This window comes from Cherax quadricarinatus, chromosome 6, assembly GCF_038502225.1.
Source record: "Cherax quadricarinatus isolate ZL_2023a chromosome 6, ASM3850222v1, whole genome shotgun sequence".
Lineage (NCBI taxonomy): Eukaryota > Metazoa > Arthropoda > Malacostraca > Decapoda > Parastacidae > Cherax > Cherax quadricarinatus.
The window spans coordinates 29,628,437-29,649,605 of NC_091297.1; the positions used below are offsets into that span (position 1 = coordinate 29,628,437).

General features: G+C 44.5%; 1 protein-coding gene across 3 annotated transcripts in view; it reads left to right on the top strand.

Annotated features, from left to right (window-relative positions):
- Nucleotides 1-12,628: 12,628 nt before the first annotated feature.
- Nucleotides 12,629-21,169, top strand: part of LOC128691742 (inter alpha-trypsin inhibitor, heavy chain 4-like) — a 513,777-nt gene continuing 505,236 nt past the window's right edge. For 2 of the 3 annotated variants that reach the window (XM_070081210.1, XM_070081216.1), the window contains exon 1: nt 12,629-12,856. In XM_070081210.1, coding sequence (XP_069937311.1) covers nt 12,786-12,856 — 71 coding nt within the window. In that variant the 5' untranslated portion in view covers nt 12,629-12,785. The remainder of the gene's footprint in view (nt 12,857-21,169) is intronic. The other variant, XM_070081222.1, reaches the window with a different exon arrangement.

Below are 21,169 nucleotides of genomic sequence, written 5' to 3' on the forward strand. Positions count from 1 at the left end.
TAAAAATGGGAACTACATTTGCCGTGTGAGTGTGTGTGTGTGTGTGTGTGTGTGTGTGTGTGTGTGTGTGTGTGTGTGTGCAGCACAAGCCACGAGGTGGTGGCAATCTTTAGCTCAAGTATTTTCACACTTCTCAGTGCGTCATCAGGAGCTATGCAATGTTGCAGGAGACCAACTAAAGAAGGGAGAGAGTTCTCAGATTAGCGTTGTGCCGATGTGTCACTGGTCAGTGGTCGGTGCCAACTCCACCCTACCACCATCCCCCTACTCCCCATATGGGGTAGTAGGGTTTCTGAGATGTCAAGTATGAAATTATAAGACATAATAGCCAGCCCCAAGCTTTTTCTAGTCGTTTGCAACAGGTCATGTGGTTTGGGAAAATACCTTTCTTGTTATTGATTGCAAATTCATGTTTGGTCAAATGATATGGCCCTGGATACATTCTTACCGAGACTTAACGCTTAGTCCCTCTATTAAATTCACCATGGAAAAAGAGGTGGCCTGTAAACTTCCATTCTTAGACTTGTTGATACACCGGGCACTAAGCTCGTTTTGAAAGTTATTTCATCAAATCCTGTCACATGCAGTGGACAACAAAAGAGATTTGAAATGCTTAACAATTCGGAAACAGGCGAAATTATTTACAAACATTGTCTCTACGTCCACAGCAGGACTCGAACCTGCTAACTCTGTATCAGAGTCCACAGTACTTTACCACTGAGCTAGACCCAAGATAAGTATGGACGCTTAGCCGAAGCTAAGCGATGCTATCCCATACCCCCGGGCATTCTGCATGTGGCAGGATTTGATGAAATAACTTTCCAAACGATCTTGGTGCCCGGGGTATGGGGCAACATCTCTTAGCTTCGGTTAAGCGCCAATACTTATCTTGGGTCTAGCTCCGTGGTAAAGTACTGTGGACTCTGATACAGAGTTACCAGGTTCGAGTCCTGCTGCGGACGTAGAGATAATGTTTGTAAATAATTTCGCCTGTTTCCGAATTGTTAAGTGTATATATATATATATATATATATGTCGTGCCGAATAGGCAGAACTTGCGATCTTGGCTTAAATAGCAACGCTCATCTTGCCATATAGGACAAGCAAAAATTTGTGTATGGAATAATTTCGCCAAAATCATTATGAACCTAACGAGAAAAATATATTTCACTGTGTTTGTTTAGTATTAAATTATTGTAAACAAATCTAAAATATATTTAGTTGGGTTAGGCTAAAATAAATTGTTCTTGTTATAATAAGGTTAGGTAAGTTTTCTAAGATTCGTTTGGTGCAAAATTAAAAATTTTTACATTAACATTAATGAAAAATATATATTTTTAAACGTATAAGAGAAATTTCTAGAACGGTCTTAATTTTAAATGAGTTCTTGCTAATTGACCAGTTTTACATATTCGGCACGACATATATATATATATATATATATATATATATATATATATATATATATATATATATATATATATAAAATGCCGGGAGCAATGGGCTAGTAACCCCTTCCCCTGTAGACACTTACTAAAAAAGATAAGAAGAAAAGCTTTATAAAACTGGGATGCTTAAATGTGCGTGGATGTAGTGCGGATGACAAGAAACAGATGATTGCTGATGTTATGAATGAAAAGAAGTTGGATGTCCTGGCCCTAAGCGAAACAAAGCAGAAGGGGGTAGGAGAGTTTCAGTGGGGGGAAATAAATGAGATTAAATCTGGAGTATCTGAGAGAGTTAGAGCAAAGGAAGGGGTAGCAGTAATGTTAAATGATCAGTTATGGAAGGAGAAAAGAGAATATGAATGTGTATATTCAAGAATTATGTGGATTAAAGTAAAGGTTGGATGCGAGAAGTGGGTCATAATAAGCGTGTATGCACCTGGAGAAGAGAGGAATGCAGAGGAGAGAGAGAGAGATTTTGGGAGATGTTAAGTGAATGTATAGGAGCCTTTGAACCAAGTGAGAGAGTAATTGTGGTAGGGGACCTGAATGCTAAAGTAGGAGAAACTTTTAGAGAGGGTGTGGTAGGTAAGTTTGGGGTGCCAGGTGTAAATGATAATGGGAGCCCTTTGATTGAACTTTGTATAGAAAGGGGTTTAGTTATAGGTAATACATATTTTAAGAAAAAGAGGATAAATAAGTATACAAGATATGATGTAGGGCGAAATGACAGTAGTTTGTTGGATTATGTATTGGTAGATAAAAGACTGTTGAGTAGACTTCAGGATGTACATGTTTATAGAGGGGCCACAGATATATCAGATCACTTTCTAGTTGTAGCTACACTGAGAGTAAAAGGTAGATGGGATACAAGGAGAATAGAAGCATCAGGGAAGAGAGAGGTGAAGGTTTATAAACTAAAAGAGGAGGCAGTTAGGGTAAGATATAAACAGCTATTGGAGGATAGATGGGCTAATGAGAGCATAGGCAATGGGGTCGAAGAGGTATGGGGTAGGTTTAAAAATGTAGTGTTAGAGTGTTCAGCAGAAGTTTGTGGTTACAGGAAAGTGGGTGCGGGAGGGAAGAGGAGCGATTGGTGGAATGATGATGTAAAGAGAGTAGTAAGGGAGAAAAAGTTAGCATATGAGAAGTTTTTACAAAGTAGAAGTGATGCAAGGAGGGAAGAGTATATGGAGAAAAAGAGAGAGGTTAAGAGAGTGGTGAAGCAATGTAAAAAGAGAGCAAATGAGAGAGTGGGTGAGATGTTATCAACAAATTTTGTTGAAAATAAGAAAAAGTTTTGGAGTGAGATTAACAAGTTAAGAAAGCCTAGAGAACAAATGGATTTGTCAGTTAAAAATAGGAGAGGAGAGTTATTAAATGGAGAGTTAGAGGTATTGGGAAGATGGAGGGAATATTTTGAGGAATTGTTAAATGTTGATGAAGATAGGGAAGCTGTGATTTCGTGTATAGGACAAGGAGGAATAACATCTTGTAGGAGTGAGGAAGAGCCAGTTGTGAGTGTGGGGGAAGTTCTTGAGGCAGTAGGTAAAATGAAAGGGGGTAAGGCAGCCGGGATTGATGGGATAAAGATAGAAATGTTAAAAGCAGGTGGGGATATAGTTTTGGAGTGGTTGGTGCAATTATTTAATAAATGTATGGAAGAGGGTAAGGTACCTAGGGATTGGCAGATAGCATGCATAGTTCCTTTGTATAAAGGCAAAGGGGATAAAAGAGAGTGCAAAAATTATAGGGGGATAAGTCTGCTGAGTATACCTGGTAAAGTGTATGGTAGAGTTATTATTGAAAGAATTAAGAGTAAGACGGAGAATAGGATAGCAGATGAACAAGGAGGCTTTAGGAAAGGTAGGGGGTGTGTGGACCAGGTGTTTACAGTGAAACATATAAGTGAACAGTATTTAGATAAGGCTAAAGAGGTCTTTGTGGCATTTATGGATTTGGAAAAGGCGTATGACAGGGTGGATAGGGGGGCAATGTGGCAGATGTTGCAAGTGTATGGTGTAGGAGGTAGGTTACTGAAAGCAGTGAAGAGTTTTTACGAGGATAGTGAGGCTCAAGTTAGAGTATGTAGGAAAGAGGGAAATTATTTCCCAGTAAAAGTAGGCATTAGACAAGGATGTGTGATGTCACCGTGGTTGTTTAATATATTTATAGATGGGGTTGTAAGAGAAGTAAATGCGAGGGTCTTGACAAGAGGCTTGGAGTTAAAAGATAAAGAATCACACACAAAGTGGGAGTTGTCACAGCTGCTCTTTGCTGATGACACTGTGCTCTTGGGAGATTCTGAAGAGAAGTTGCAGAGATTGGTGGATGAATTTGGCAGGGTGTGCAAAAGAAGAAAATTAAAGGTGAATACAGGAAAGAGTAAGGTTATGAGGATAACAAAAAGATTAGGTGAAAGATTGAATATCAGATTGGAGGGAGAGTGTATGGAGGAGGTGAATGTATTCAGGTATTTGGGAGTGGACGTGTCAGCGGATGGGTCTATGAAAGATGAGGTGAATCATAGAATTGATGAGGGAAAAAGAGTGAGTGGTGCACTTAGGAGTCTGTGGAGACAAAGAACTTTGTCCTTGGAGGCAAAGAGGGAAATGTATGAGAGTATAGTTTTACCAACGCTCTTATATGGGTGTGAAGCATGGGTGATGAATGTTGCAGCGAGGAGAAGGCTAGAGGCAGTGGAGATGTCATGTCTGAGGGCAATGTGTGGTGTGAATATAATGCAGAGAATTCGTAGTTTGGAAGTTAGGAGGAGGTGCGGGATTACCAAAACTGTTGTCCAGAGGGCTGAGGAAGGGTTGTTGAGGTGGTTCGGACATGTAGAGAGAATGGAGCGAAACAGAATGACTTCAAGAGTGTATCAGTCTGTAGTGGAAGGAAGGCAGGGTAGGGGTCGGCCTAGGAAAGGTTGGAGAGAGGGGGTAAAGGAGGTTTTGTGTGCGAGGGGCTTGGACTTCCAGCAGGTATGCGTGAGCGTGTTTGATAGGAGTGAATGGAGACAAATGGTTTTTAATACTTGACGTGCTGTTGGAGTGTGAGCAAAGTAACATTTATGAAGGGGTTCAGGGAAACCGGCAGGCCGGACTTGAGTCCTGGAGATGGGAAGTACAGTGCCTGCACTCTGAAGGAGGGGTGTTAATGTTGTAGTTTAGAAACTGTAGTGTTAAGCACCCTTCTGGCAAGACAGTGATGGAGTGAATGATGGTGAAAGTTTTTCTTTTTCGGGCCACCCTGCCTTGGTGGGAATCGGCCAGTGTGATAATAAAAAAAAAATAATAATATATATATACACTGATCACTGGTTGAAGCTGACTCGAACCTACGAACCTTGGAACAAGGTACGCAGTGCTTTACCAATCTACCCACACTGGACTCCAAGGTATTGTCCAGTGTGGGTGTTCCAAGGTTCGTAGGTTCGAGTCTCCTTCAGCCAGAGATCAGTGTTCATATGTATATATATATATATATATATATATATATATATATATATATATATATATATATATATATATATATATATATATATATATATATAAACATACACAATTAACCAGATCTCACTTTACTTTTGCATTCTTTATTTTTTGTTTTTATCACAAATACATTTTACAATATTAATTTCCAGTTACTAGCACTTGTATTCATTCATTTATATCTCTATTTATCTTTCGTTAATTTCCTCTAATCATTTAGTTATTAACTGGGCTATTACATTTCTTTTTTGAGGGGAAACATAGTGAGAGTGAGGCGAGAGGAAGAGTTTACTGCTAAGAGGCAAGAGTATATGACAGTAAGAGGTCTCTTTATAAGACGGGTTAATGGGGGTTAAGGAAGAACTAGTTTCATGGGAGGATTAGATTTTGCTACTGAAGTGGCACCAGCGTCAGAAACAGCCCCAGCACCAGCCCAGCACTAGCCAAGCACCAGCCTCAGCACCAGCCCAGCACCAGCCCAGCCCCAGCCCCAGCCCCAACCTCGACACAAGCCCCAGCCCCAGCGCCAACCCCAGTGCCAGCCCAGAACCAGCCCAGCACCAGCCCCAGCCCAGCACCAGCCCAGTACCAGCCCAGCACCAGCCCAAGCACCAGCATCAGCACCGACCCCAGAAACAACCCAGCACCAGCCCCAGAAAAAGCGTAGCATCAGCCCAGCACCAGCCAAGCACCAGCCCCAGCACCAGCCCAAGCACCTGCCCAGCACCAGCTCCAGCACCAGCCAAGCACCAGCCCCAGCACCAGCCCCAGCACCAGCCCCAGCACCTGCCCAGCACCAGTCCAGCACCAGCCAAGCACCAGCCCCAGCACCAGCCCCAGCACCAGCCCCAGCACCAGCCCAGCACCAGCCCAGCACCAGCCCAGCACCAGCCCAGTACCAGCCCAACACCAGCCCAAGCACCAGCATCAGCACCAGCCCCAGAAACAACCCAGCACCAGCCCCAGAAAAAGCGTAGCATCAGCCCAGCACCAGCCAAGCACCAGCCCCAGCACCAGCCCCAGCACCTGCCCAGCACCAGCTCCAGCACCAGCCAAGCACCAGCCCCAGCACCAGCCCCAGCACCAGCCCCAGCACCTGCCCAGCACCAGTCCAGCACCAGCCAAGCACCAGCCCCAGCACCAGCCCCAGCACCAGCCCCAGCACCAGCCCAGCACCAGCCCAGCACCAGCCCAGCACCAGCCCCAGCACCAGCCCCAGCACCAGCCAAAGCACCAGCCTAGCACCAGCATCAGCACCAGCCCCAGAAACAACCCAACACCAGCCCCAGAAACGGCCCAGCACCAGCCCAGCACCAGCCAAGCACCAGCCCCAGCACCAGCCCCAGCACCAGCTCCAGCACCAGCCCCAGCACCAGCCCAGCACCAGCCCAGCACCAGCCCAGCACCAGCCCCAGCACCAGCCCTGCACCAGCCCAGCATCAACCCAGCACCAGCCCAGCACCAGCCCCAGCACCAGCCCCAGCACCAGCCCAGCATCAGCCCCAGCACTAGGCCAGCACAAACCCCAGCACCAGCCCAGCACCAGCCCCAGCCCCAGCACCAGCCTCAGCTCCAACACCAGCACCAGCACCAGCACCAGCACCAGCACCAGCCCCAGCACCAGCCCAGCACCAGCCCCAGCCCCAGCACCAGCCTCAGCTCCAACACCAGCACCAGCCCCAGCACCAGCCCAGCACCAGCCCCAGCACCAGCACCAGCCCCAGGACCAGCCCCAGCACCAGCCCAGCACCAGCCCAGCACCAGCCTAGCACCAGCCCCAGCACCAGCCCAGCACCATCCCCAGCACCAGCCCAGCACCATCCCCAGCACCAGCCCAGCACCAGCCCCAGCACCAGCGCAGCACCAGCCCCAGCCCCAGCACCAGCCTCAGCTCCAACACCAGCACCAGCCCCAGCACCAGCCCAGCACCAGCCCCAGCACCAGCCCAGCACCATCCCCAGCACCAGCCCAGCACCAGCCCCAGCAGTAATCAGTCCCTCAGCCTTGGAGTTAGTGTTCACAGCATCGTGGTGGAGGATAATCTGGAGCAAAGGCAAGAAGACTGGCGGTTATATAGGCGTCAGTGGATAAGGACATGTAGCAGACGATTCTGTGAACACCAACTCCAAGGCTGAGGGACTGATTACCTCATCATTTGTATACAGTTCTACTGTCTTCTAATTATGTCCTAGAATCTGTATTGATAAAGCCACTGGATGGCGAAACGTCTACAATAAAGATATCCAGATGTTGCACATGTGTCTTAACTTTCATCATGTCGGTATTTTATACCTTTCTTGCACAGATGATGAATCTATACATCGTTTCAGACCTGAGAGCTTGATCATGTCAGTGTCCATAAGCTGCGGTACAGAGAGCTGCATGTCAACTCCCTTCAGGTGAAGTGTCTTGATGCCAGTGAAGGTCTCTGGGCACCAAGGAACTGAAGCTGTCTCTCCCTTGGTAGACAACGCCAAAAAGAAATAGACACCGATAGCAAAAAAAAGCTTTTCATTTAAAACAACGTTTCGCCCAAGGCTGGGTTTTATCAAGTAAACAAGAATATAGAGATACACGGTCTTATAATAATAATAATAATAATAATAATAATAATAATAATAATAATAATAATAATAATAATAATAATAATAATAATAATAATAACAGTAATAATAATAATAATAATAATAATAATAATAATAATAATAATAATAATAATAATAATAATAATAATAATAATTTTAAACTGTTTTTTACAAGTAGCAAGTGCAACTTCAACAGACCATAGCTGACATCAATGTCATCCTACTATACAGAAAGCCCTTTGTTATGCAGAACATTTCGGGAAAATTATGTTAAATTTGTTCCCAGGATGTTACCCACACCAGTCGGCTAACACCCAGGTACCTACTTACTGATAGGTGAACAGGAGTAGCAGATGTCATAAGGAAACATGCCCATTTTTACCACCCGTACCGGGGATCGAACCACGGACACTCCGTGCGCTACCAACCTTGCTACGAGCACCCTGAGGTCAAGCTCGGAAAGACACAAGTCACATGAAATTGCAAGATGAAGTCAGGTATATGTGAAGTCAGGTATTAGGGCGAGTAGGAAGGTGGTGCTAAGGTGACACTTTTATTATATTGATTATATGACTCATGTACAATATAGTCAACAGGTCCAGATATGGGAGGAAGTGCAAAATAAGCCCCGTGAGGAGCAGGGGTGCGGTGGGGGGACAATAAGGGAACACTGTATCAACATCCGGGGTCCCAGACTATTTAATATCTTTCCAGAAGATATATCAGAAACGTGGCTGGAGCAAGTGTAGAAGCCTTCAATAGGAAATTGAACAAGTATCTTCACCAGGTGCCAGACCAAAAAGGCTGTGATGGATGTGGGGCAGCGGGCCTCCAGCAGCAACACCCTGGTTGACCAGGCAAGCACCAAACAAGCCTGGCCCATGGCCGGGCTACGAGAGTAGTGAAACTCTCGAAACTCTTCAAAGGTATATAAAACGTACAAAGGTAAAGTTATTGTCTACATTCCACTGTTGTGCTCAATGGTCTTGGTGAGGTGGATCACAGCCGCTTCCAAAATTCTGAGTCTGGTTCTGTCGTTCTCGCTGTGTAACAGCTGTGTTATCCAACCCATGACGAGACAATGTAGGCTGCGATGAACCACGCAGGACTTTCACCAAGCCTGCTGTCAGGCTGCTCATTTGCCTTATAAAGGCGGCGTATTTGCTTATTCCTGAATACTTGATAACGCGCTGCATTGGGTGAAACGTCGCATTAAAATCAATAATAAGTATTTCAGCTACCAATGTCTGTCTCAGTCCTTGTCGTGGATCAGATCTGATTATTTCTCATCTTTTAAAGCGCTGTGTGACCCTTAAAGCTCAAGTATTTTACGCATAAATGTAAATTCATGGATCTCAGCTCTTGTAAAATAATGTCAGTAGATAAATGCTCACTCGACTCACCCGAAGATTAATATACCTAGTATAAAAAACATATTGATGATAATTCAGGAGTATTGAGCATATTTAAGTGCTATTCCATGTTGTTATATTGCACTGCGATTACTGTATTGTCAGGCTGTGAATTAACACTGGTGAAATAATGTGTTTCATTGTAACAACTCCCTTCACCGAGTGAGGGGACATGGTGCGCGCGTGTGTGTGTGTGTGTGTGTGTGTGTGTGTGTGTGTGTGTGTGTGTGTGTGTGTGTGTGTGTGTGTGTGTGAGTGTGTGTGTGTGTGTGTGTGTGTGTGTGTGTGTGTGTGTGTGTGTGTGTGTGTGTGTGTGTGTGTGTGTGTGTGTGTGTGTGTGTGTGTGTGTGTGTGTGTGTGTGTGTGTGTGTGTGAGTGTGTGTGTGTGTGTGTGTGTGTGTGTGTGTGTGTGTGTGTGTGTGTGTGTGTGTGTGTGTGTGTGTGTGTGTGTGTGTGTGTGTGTGAGTGTGTGTGTGTGTGTGTGTGTGTGTGTGTGTGTGTGTGTGTGTGTGTGTGTGTGTGTGTGTGTGTGTGTGTGTGTGTGTGTGTCTGTGTCTGTGTGTGTGTGTGTGCGTGTGTGTGTGTGTGTGTGTGTGTGTGTGTGTGTGTGTGTGTGTGTGTGTGTGTGTGTGAGTGTGTGTGTGTGTGTGTGTGTGTGTGTGTGTGTGAGTGTGTGTGTGTGTGTGTGTGTGTGTGTGTGTGAGTGTGTGTGTGTGTGTGTGTGTGTGTGTGTGTGTGTGTGTGTGTGTGTGTGTGTGTGTGTGTGTGTGTGTGAGTGTGTGTGTGTGTGTGTGTGAGTGTGTGTGTGTGTGTGTGTGTGTGTGTGTGAGTGTGTGTGTGTGTGTGTGTGTGTGTGTGTGTGTGTGTGTGTGTGTGTGTGTGTGTGTGTGTGTGTCTGTGTGTGTGTGTGTGTGTGTGAGTCTGTGTGAGTGTGTGTGTGTGTGTGTGTGTGTGTGTGTGTGTGTGTGTGTGTGTGTGTGTGTGTGTGTGTGTGTGTGTGTGTACTCACCTAGTTGTACTCACCTGGCTGAGGTTGCAGGGGTCGAGTCCTAGCTCCTGGCCCCGCCTCTTCACTGGTCGCTACTAAGTCACTCTCCCTGAACCGTGAGCTTTATCATACCTCTGCTTAAAGCTATGTATGGATCCTGCCTCCACTACATCGCTTCCCAAACTATTCCACTTACTGACTACTCTGTGGCTGAAGAAATACTTCCTAACATTCCTGTGATTCATCTGTGTCTTCAACTTCCAACTGTGTCCCCTTGTTGCTGCGTCCCATCTCTGGAACATCCTGTCTTTCTCCACCTTGTCAATTCCTCTCAGTATTTTGTATGTCGTTATCATGTCCCCCCTATCTCTCCTGTCCTCCAGTGTCGTCAGGTCGATTTCCCTTAACTTCTCTTCGTAGGACATACCCCTTAGCTCTGGGACTAGTCTTGTTGCAAACCTTTGCACTTTCTCTAGTTTCTTTACGTGCTTGGCTAGGTGTGGGTTCCAAACTAATGCCGCATACTCAAATATGGGCCTAACGTAAACGGTGTACATGGTCCTGAACGATTCCTTATTAGGATGTCGGAATGCTGTTCTGAGGTTCGCTAGGCGCCCATATGCTGCAGCAGTTATTTGGTTGATGTGCGCTTCAGGAGATGTGCCTGGTGTTATACTCACCCCAAGATCATTTTTCTTGAGTGAGGTTTGTAGTCTCTGGCCCCCTAGACTGTACTCCGTCTGCGGTCTTCTTTGCTCTTCCCCAATCTTCATGATTTTGCACTTGGTGGGCTTGAACTCCAGGAGCCAAGTGCTGGACTAGGTCTGCAGACTGTCCAGATCCCTTTGTAGTTCTGCCTGGTCTTCGATCGAATGAATTCTTCTCATCAACTTCACGTCATCTGCAAACAGGGACACTTCGGAGTCTATTCCTTCTGTCATGTCGTTCACAAATACCAGAAACAGCACTGGTTCTAGGACTGACCCCTATGGGGCCTCGCTGGTCACAGGTGCCCACTCTGACACCTCGCCACGTACCATAACTCGCTGCTGTCTTCCTGATAAGTATTCCCTGATCCAGTGTAGTGCCTTCCCTGTTATCCCTGCTTGGTCCTCCAATTTTTGCACTAATCTCTTGTGCGGAACTGTGTCAAACGCCTTCTTGCAGTCCAAGAAAATGCAATCCACCCACCCCTCTCTTTCTTGTCTTACTGCTGTCACCATGTCATAGAACTCCAGTAGGTTTGTGAGACAGGATTTCCCGCCCCTGAAACCATGTTGGGTGCTGTTGATGAGATCATTCCTTTCTAGGAGTTCCACCACTCTTCTCCTGACAATCTTCTCCATGACTTTGTATACTATACATGTCAGTGACACTGATCTGTAGTTTAGTGCTTCATGTCTGTCTCCTTTTTTGAAGATTGAGACTACATTTGCTGTCTTCCATGCCGCATGCAATCTCCCTGTTTCAATAGATGTATTGAATATTGTTGTTAGGGGTACACATAGAGCCTCTACTTCCTCTCTCAGGACACATGGAGAGATGTTATCTGGCCCCATTGCCTTTGAAGTATCTAGCTCACTCAGAAGCCTCTTCACTTCTTCCTCGGTTGTGTCTACTGTGTCCAGCACTTGGTGGTGTACCCCACCTCTCCGTCTTTCTGTAGCCCTTTCTGTCTCCTCTGTGAACACTTCTTTGACTCTCTTGTTGAGTTCCGCACATACTTCACGGTCATTTCTTGTTGTCTCTCCTCCTTCCTTCCTTCCTTATCTTGATTACCTGGTCCTTGACTGTTGTTTTCCTCCTGATGTGGCTGTTTAACAGCTTCGGGTCAGATTCGGCTTTCGCTGCTATGTCGTTTTCATATTGTCGTTGGGCCTCCCTTATTAGCGCATATTCGTTTCTGGCTCTACGACTGTTCTCCTTATTCTCCTGGGTCCTTTGCCTTCTATGTTTCTTCCATTCCTTAGCACACTTGGTTTTTGCCTCCCTGCACCTTTGGGTGAACCATGGGCTCATCCTGGTTTTTTCATTATTCCTGTTACCCTTGGGTACAGATCTCTCCTCAGCCTCCTTTCACATTGTTGCTACATTGCGTGTGCATGTGTGTGTGTGTGTGTGTGTGTGTGCTCGCGCGCGCAAATGTGTGAGCTCGTGAGAAATAAATGAAGCAAAACATTGACTTGGACAAGATGAAAGCTCACAGGAGCTCCCTTTGTGTTATGTTCACCTCTGGCTTCCCTAGTGACAAAATTTTGTGTAAATTGCCCCCAGATTAGACCGAAAAGTTGACTTACGTAAAGGTCAGAGTTCAACACAGCTACGAGTTAAACGCTGCTAGAGACATAGTCCCCTTCCACTTCCTGCATATCTTACCCCCAAATCTCCCTTAAACTCTTCCCTCTGACTCTCCCTTCACGTTTTCCTTTCTCATCGACTTCCACCTCTTTTCCCTCTTACATCTTCTGTACACCTTCCCCCCCTCACTACTTCCTCTCTCCTTCGAGTTAGATAAATACAGTGAAAGTCATGAGTCTGTTTTGCGCTAGACACATGCTGATCCACCGCATTACCTTAATAATAATAATAATAATTATAATAATAATAATAACAATAATAATAATAATAATAATAATTATTATTATCTTCTCGTCACTTCTCCCACATTGACTATTCTCTCCTTTCTATTTCGTCTGCAGGAGCTGAGGCAGGACGTGGCAGAAGGATCCCCGCCTCCGACGCAGCAAGATTCCTCAGAGGTGGAGGTATGGAATGATTTGGAGATCCTGACGTACCACATCCAGTCGTTGGTGATTTCGCGTTACGCTGTCACCACCGTCACCTGCAGGATACGCAATCCTATGCTAGACGCCCAGGAGGCTTCCTTCAGCATCCTCCTTCCAGTAAACGCCTTCATCAGCAACCTCACCATGTGAGTACCTCTCTGGTTTCAGCAGGAATTTATACCTGGAAAAACATAAAGGTATCAGATTAGGCTTTGTGAATATAACAGAATCAGAACTTTGCTGATAAAAAAGAGAATTGCATACGTTAGTATCTTGCTCCACCTATTGTTCTTGTGTCACGGAAATGACGGTTCCTTGTATTACATGTACCAGTAGCGGTAGCAACAATACCAATAGCACAAGTGGCATAAACAGCAACAGAATCTGTAACAATAGCAGTAGTAACAGCAACGTATCAGTAACAACATCAGCAGTCACACAGCATTATCTGTATATTTTGTTTCCCATAATAATACCAGGTTAGCAAGAGGTACCGAGGTCGCTTCTCGGTATAGTGAAACTCTACTGGCAGAGTTCCTTTCTCCCGTTCGCCCTTGTTTACCTACCAGTGATTGGAACCCCTGGGTAAATATCCACTGAAGGACCGGACTGATCTGCTAATGCCTTTGCTGAAGGGTTGTCTGTGAGAACATAAGAACATAAGAAAGGAGGAACACTGCAGCAGGCCTGTTGGCCCATACTAGGCAGGTCCTTTACAATTCATCCCACTAACAAACATTTGACCAACCCAATTTTCAATGCCACCCAAGAAACAAGCTCCGATGTGCAAGTCCCACTCAAATCCAACCCGTCCCACTCATGTGCTTATCCAACCTAAATTTGAAACTACCCAAAGTCCTAGCCTCAATAACTCAACTAGGTAGACTGTTCCACTCATCAACTACCCTATTTCCAAACCAACACCCTCCCATGTCCCCCCCAAATCCAAACCCATCCAACTCAAATCCACCACTGCGGGCTCTCTCTCGGAGAGACATCCCAAAGACCCTGCCAACATCCTCCCTACCAACACCCATCTTCCACTAATTCACCAACCCCCCCCAGAAAAGCTCTTGAGGCCGTTGACCACGATAAAGAACCTGATATTGCCCACCTAGACCCTAGCAAGGCACTAGACAAACTTACTGACGCAAGCCTGCCTGACAAACCCACTGACGCTCTTCAGTAGAACACCTGAGGCAGCTGACAGTGACAAGGAACATGACACTGCCCATTTGGACCCCAGTAAAGCCTTCGACAGAGCACCCCACAAGAGACCCCCAAGAAAAGTGGCAGCTCATGGTATAGGAGGCAAAGCTCTAGCATGGACTGAGGCATGGCTCACCAATAGAAAGCAGAGAGCCACCACCAATGGAGAGAAATCTGAATGGGGACCAGTCACCAGTGGCGCCCCACAAGGATCAGCCCCAGGCCCCCTCCCGTTCACAATCCACATTAACGACCCTGATGAAGGGACCACCAGTGACATGAGCAAACTTGCTGATGATACAAAGACAGGCCGCACAATTCACTCTGAGGAGGACATCAACGAACTCCAAGACGACTTGAACAAACCAATGTCTTGGTCTGAAAAATGGCAGACAAAGTTCAATGTGGACAAGTGTAAGGCACCTGCCCTTGGTAATGAAAACAACCCTCGAAGCCACAATCTAGGTGAAGTAGAGCTTGGTCATGCAGAATGCGAAAAAGACCCGGGAGAAGCTCGACCTTCCTGTACATTCACCCACTCTGTGAGCTTGTAACCTGTTCTTTAGTGGCAGAGCACTCAGCTCATAACCAAGGTGACTTGAATTCAATTTCTCGGCTGGGGGTAAACGTATGGGCAATCCTACTTATACATGTCCTTGTTTGGCCGGCGATAAACTGGAACTTGGGTGTTAGTCAACTGGAGCCTGGGTGTTAGTCAACTGGTACCCGGGTGTTAGTTAACTGCTGGGCACCGCGTCCTAAGGGATTGTTAGGACACTTAAATACTTCATATATTAAGCAAAAATCGAATGGCCATGCTTCGTGTTGCTACAGATCCAGTGTTAAAAGAAATGTTTAAGTTGTAGTGGGAGAGTGTTTATCCTGATTGTTACACCTGAGTGTTTATCCTGATTGTTACACCTGAGTGTTTATCCTGATTGTTACACCTGAGTGTTTATCCTGAGTGTTACACCAAAGTGTTTATCCTGAGTGTTACACAAGACTGTTTCTTCTGATTGTTTCTATTAAGCAGCAGGCCTGGTGGGCAGCAGGAAGCGACAGGCAAGGTAGGCAGCGGAAAGCGGGCAGATCTGTTTGTACTCACCTATTTGCTTCTTCAGGCGTCAAGTCACAGCTCTTGGCCCCCAAAGTTGTGACGTCAATCAATAAAATATATTTCAGTTGATACGAAACAGTCATTCAGAGTACACCAGAAGTGATTTCACTGAGACACAACCGAACAGTCCGAGCTGTAAGGTGAGACAACATATCTCAGCATCTGGAGTGTAATGGGACACATGAGAGTGAACGCCAAGTGTAGTGGGACACATGAGAGTGAACACCAAGTGTAGTGGGACACATGAGAGTGAACACCAAGTGTAGTGGGACACATGAGAGTGAACACCAAGTGTAGTGGGACACATGAGAGTGAACACCAAGTGTAGTGGGACACATGAGAGTGAACGCCAAGTGTAGTGGGACACATGAGAGTGAACACCAAGTGTAGTGGGACACATGAGAGTGAACACCAAGTGTAGTGGGACACATGAGAGTGAACACCAAGTGTAGTGGGACACATGAGAGTGAACACCAAGTGTAGTGGGACACATGAGAGTGAACGCCAAGTGTAGTGGAACACATGAGAGTGAACGCCAAGTGTAGTGGGACACATGAGAGTGAACGCCAAGTGTAGTGGGACACATGAGAGTGAACACCAAGTGTAGTGGGACACATGAGAGTGAACACCAAGTGTAGTGTGACACATGAGAGTGAACACCAAGTGTAGTGGGACACATGAGAGTGAACACCAAGTGTAGTGGGACACATGAGAGTGAACGCCAAGTGTAGTGGGACACATGAGAGTGAACACCAAGTGTAGTGGACCACATGAGAGTGAACACCAAGTGCAGTGAGACAGATGAGAGTGAACGCCAGGTGTAATGAGACAGACGAGGGTAAACACCAAGTGAACTGTCACACATAATGAACACAAAGCGTAGTGGGACACATGAGAATGAACACCAAGTGTAGTGGGACACAGAGTGAACACCAAGTGCAGTGAGACAGATGAGAGTGAACACCAAGTGAAGTGAGAGAGATGAGAGTGAACACCAAGTGTAATGGGACACATGAGAGTGAACACCAAGTGTAGTGGGACACATGAGAGTGAACACCAAGTGTAGTGGGACACATGAGAGTGAGCACCAAGTGTAGTGAAACACATGAGAGTGAACACCAAGTGTAGTGGGACACAGAGTGAACACCAAGTGCAGTGAGACAGATGAGAGTGAACACCAAGTGAAGTGAGAGAGATGAGAGTGAACACCAAGTGTAGTGGGACACATGAGATTGAACACCAAGTGTAGTGGGACACATGAGAGTGAACACCAAGTGTAGTGGGGCACATGAGAGTGAACACCAAGTGCAATGAGACAGATGAGAATGAACATCAAGTGCAGTGAGACACATAATGAACACCAAGAGTAATGGGACACATGAGAGTGAACACCAAGTGTTGTGGGACACATGAGACTGAACACCAAGTGCAGAGAGACAAATGAGAGTGAACACCAAGTGAAGTGAGAGAGATGAGAGTGAACACCAAGTTTAGTGGGACACATGGGAGTGAACACCAAGTGCAGTGAGACAGATGAGAGTGAACACCATGTGTAGTGTGACTCATAATAATGAACACCAAGTGTAGTGTGACTCATAATAATGAACACCAACTGTAGTGGGACACATGAGTGTGAACACCAAGTTTTTGCTACAGATGAGAGTGAACACCAAGTGTACTGTGACAAATAATGAACACCAAGTATAGTGGGACACATTACAGTGAACATCAAGTATAGTGGGACACATTATAGTGATCACCAAGTATAGTGGGACACATTATAGTGAACACCAAGTATAGTGGGACACATTATAGTGAACACCAAGTATAGTGGGACACATTATAGTGAACACCAAGTATAGTGGGACACATTATAGTGAGCACCAATATAGTGGGACTCATCATAGTGGGCACCAAGTATAGTGGGACACATAATAGTGGACACCAAGCATAGTGAGACACATTATAGTGAACACCCATTATAGTGGAACACATTATAGAGAACACCTAGGATAGTGGGACACATTATAGTGATCACCAAGTATAGTTGGACACATTATAGTGAACGCCAATTATAGTGGGACACATTATAGTGAACAACAAGTATAGTGGGACACATTATAGTGAACGCCAATTATAGTGGGACACATTACAGTGATCACCAAGTATAGTGGGACACATTATAGTGAACACCAAGTATAGTGGGACACATTATAGTGAACACCAAGTATAGTGGGACACATTATAGTGAACGCCAATTATAGTGGGACACATTACAGTGATCACCAAGTATAGTGGGACACATTATAGTGAACGCCAATTATAGTGGGATACATTATAATGAACACCAAGTATAGTGGGGCACATTATAGTGAACACCAAGTATAGTGGGATACATTATAATGAACACCAAGTATAGTGGGACACATTATAGTGAACGCCAATTATAGTGGGACACATTACAGTGATCACCAAGTATAGTGGGACACATTATAGTGAACGCCAATTATAGTGGGATACATTATAATGAGCACCAAGTATAGTGGGGCACATTATAGTGAACACCAAGTATAGTGGGATACATTATAATGAACACCAAGTATAGTGGGACACATTATAGTGAACGCCAATTATAGTGGGACACATTACAGTGATCACCAAGTATAGTGGGACACATTATAGTGAACACCATGTATAGTGGGACACATTATAGTGAACGCCAAGTATAGTGGGACACATTATAGTGAACGCCAATTATAGTGGGACACATTACAGTGATCAAGTATAGTCGGACACATTATAGTGAACACCAAGTATAGTGGGACACATTATAGTGAACGCCAATTATAGTGGGATACATTATAATGAACACCAAGTATAGTGGGGCACATTATAATGAACACCAAGTATAGTGAGACACATTATAATGAACACCAAGTATAGTGAGACACATTATAATGAACACCAAGTATAGTGGGACACATTATAATGAACACCAAGTATAGTGGGACACATTATAATGAACACCAAGTATAGTGGAACACATTATAATGAACACCAAGTATAGTGGGACACATTATAATGAACACCAAGTATAGTGGGACACATTATAGTGAACACCAAGTATAGTGGAACACATTATAATGAACACCAAGTAGAGTGGGACACATTATAATGAACACCAAGTATAGTGGGACACATTATAATTAACACCAAGTATAGTGGAACACATTATAATGAACACCAAGTATAGTGGGACACATTATAATGAACACCAAGTATAGTGGGACACATTATAATGAACACCAAGTATAGTGGGACACATTATAATGAACACCAAGTACAGTGGGACACATTATAATGAACACCAAGTATAGTGGAACACATTATAATGAACACCAAGTATAGTGGGACACATTATAATGAACACCAAGTACAGTGGAACACATTATAATGAACACCAAGTATAGTGGAACACATTATAATGAACACCAAGTATAGTGGAACACATTATAATGAACACCAAGTATAGTGGGACACATTATAATGAACACCAAGTACAGTGGGACACATTATAATGAACACCAAGTATAGTGGAACACATTATAATGAACACCAAGTACAGTGGGACACATTATAATGAACACCAAGTATAGTGGAACACATTATAATGAACACCAAGTATAGTGGGACACATTATAATGAACACCAAGTATAGTGGGACACATTATAATGAACACCAAGTATAGTGGAACACATTATAATGAACACTAAGTATAGTGGGACACATTATAATGAACACCAAGTACAGTGGGACACATTATAATGAACACCAAGTACAGTGGGACACATTATAATGAACACCAAGTATAGTGGGACATATAATGAACACCAAGTACAGTGGGACACATTATAATGAACACCAAGTATAGTGGGACACATTATAATTAACACCAAGTATAGTGGGACACATTATAATGAACACCAAAAGCACCACCAAGTTATCTAACAAGTAAAGTGAATATATAAACAATACTGGAAGGAAGATGTAGAATAACCGAATTATTATATTTATAACGAATACCAATAATTAAAGGATCAAGGCTTGTAAATTTAAAATTCATTTGTTGATAACTAACTTATAATAGGTGTCAACAGTTGTGGTTCATATTACCACAAATATCCATTGACGAGTAACGTGATGCAATAATTATCTTTTTCAACATTAATCAGTGGTATAAGAGGCGACAGTTTATTATAAATTTTTTTCTAATTTTTTTGTGTAAGAGTGTAATTAAATAACTGGTATATAACAAGATTTTTTTTATAGAAATTTGATTGGGGATTGATTACCTCCGGCTCCTCCTCTTATTCCACCTTTCTTCTTTGTAATGGACTGATGAAGCCAGTGTGTGGCGAAACGTTTCCTCAGTATTGCCAAATGTTGGACAACTGTCTCATTCTTCAACTTGTGGGAATTCCAAACCATCGGATACACAGAAACTTCATCTCGAGTTGTCAAAGGCAGATTAATTTTACACATAATTAACATTTATTAACTGAACCTTTGAAGCATTTCCCATCAAGAGGATGTGAAGGATAAAAATATTTTAAACTGAAGCGGTACAAGCGGCCGTCGCTATGCTGTTCACAATGAGAAAAGTTTTTTTTATTGTTTTAACCAATTTTATCATTCATGAAGGTTTCTAGTTTTGTTTCTCGCCATGTATAGAACGGGAGGAGAGTTTGTAGAGTCTGATGACGGTGAATATTTACTAGATGATCTGTTGTTGTTGTATTGATTTACAAAGAGACAGACAGACACACACATACATACACAGACACACACATACATCCACAGACACACACATACACACACACACACATACACATACATACACACACACACACACACACACACACACACACACACACACACACACACACACACACACACACACACACACACATACACACACACACGTATATGAAGAGAGCAACAGAGCAATGGTGGACACACTTGCTGAGGTGGCAAGAAGAGCTCACTCCAGCAGAGCAAAGTTGCTGGTTATGGGGGATTTCAACCACAGGGAGATTGACTGGGAAAACCTGGAGCCACATGGGGGTCCCGAAACATGGAGAGCCAGGATGTTGGACGTGGTGCTGGAAAACCTCAATGCACCAACATGTTAAGGACACTACCAGAGTGAGAGGGGAGGATGAACCAGCAAGATTGGACCTTGTGTTCACCCTGGGCAGCTCAGATATTGATGACATCAAGAATGAGAGTCCCCTAGGAGCTAGCGACCACGTGGTTCTGTGCTTTGAATACATAGTAGAGCTGCAAGTGGAGAGAATAACAGGAGTTGAATGGGAAAAGCCTGACTATAAAAGAGGGGACTACATAGGATTGAAGAACTTCCTGCGGGAGGTCCAGTGGGACAGAGAACTGGCAGGAAAGCCAGTAAATGAAATGATGGAATATGTAACAACAAAATGCAAGGAGGCAGTGGAAAGGTTTATTCCCAAGGGCAACAGTAACAACGGGAAGGCCAGAACGAGCCCCTGGTTTACCCGACGGTGTAATGTGGCAAAAACAAAGTGCAATAGAGAATGGAAAAAGTACAGAAGGCAGAGAACACACGAAAATAGGGAGATCAGTCGCAGAACCAGGAATGAGTACGCACAGGTAAGGAGGGATGCCCAGCGACAGTATGAAAATGACATAGCATCGAGAATCAAGACTGACCCGAAACTGTTGTACAGCCACATCAGGAGGAAGACAACAGTCAAAGACCAGGTGATCAGATTAAGGACAGAAGGTGGAGAACTCACAAGAAATGATCAGGAGGTATGTGAGGAGCTGAACAAAAGATTTAAGGAAGTTTTTACAGTAGAGACAGGAAGGGCTGTGGGAAGACAACACAGAAGGGAACATCAAGAGGGAATATACCAACAAGTGTTGGATGACATACGAACAACTGAGGAGGAGGTGAAGAAGCTCTTAAGTGACCTTGACACCTCAAAGGCGATGGGACCGGACAACATCTCCCCATGGGTCCTTAGAGAAGGAGCAGAGATGCTGTGCGTGCCTCTGACCAGTGCTATTTTTGATATATGTGAACGACATGAT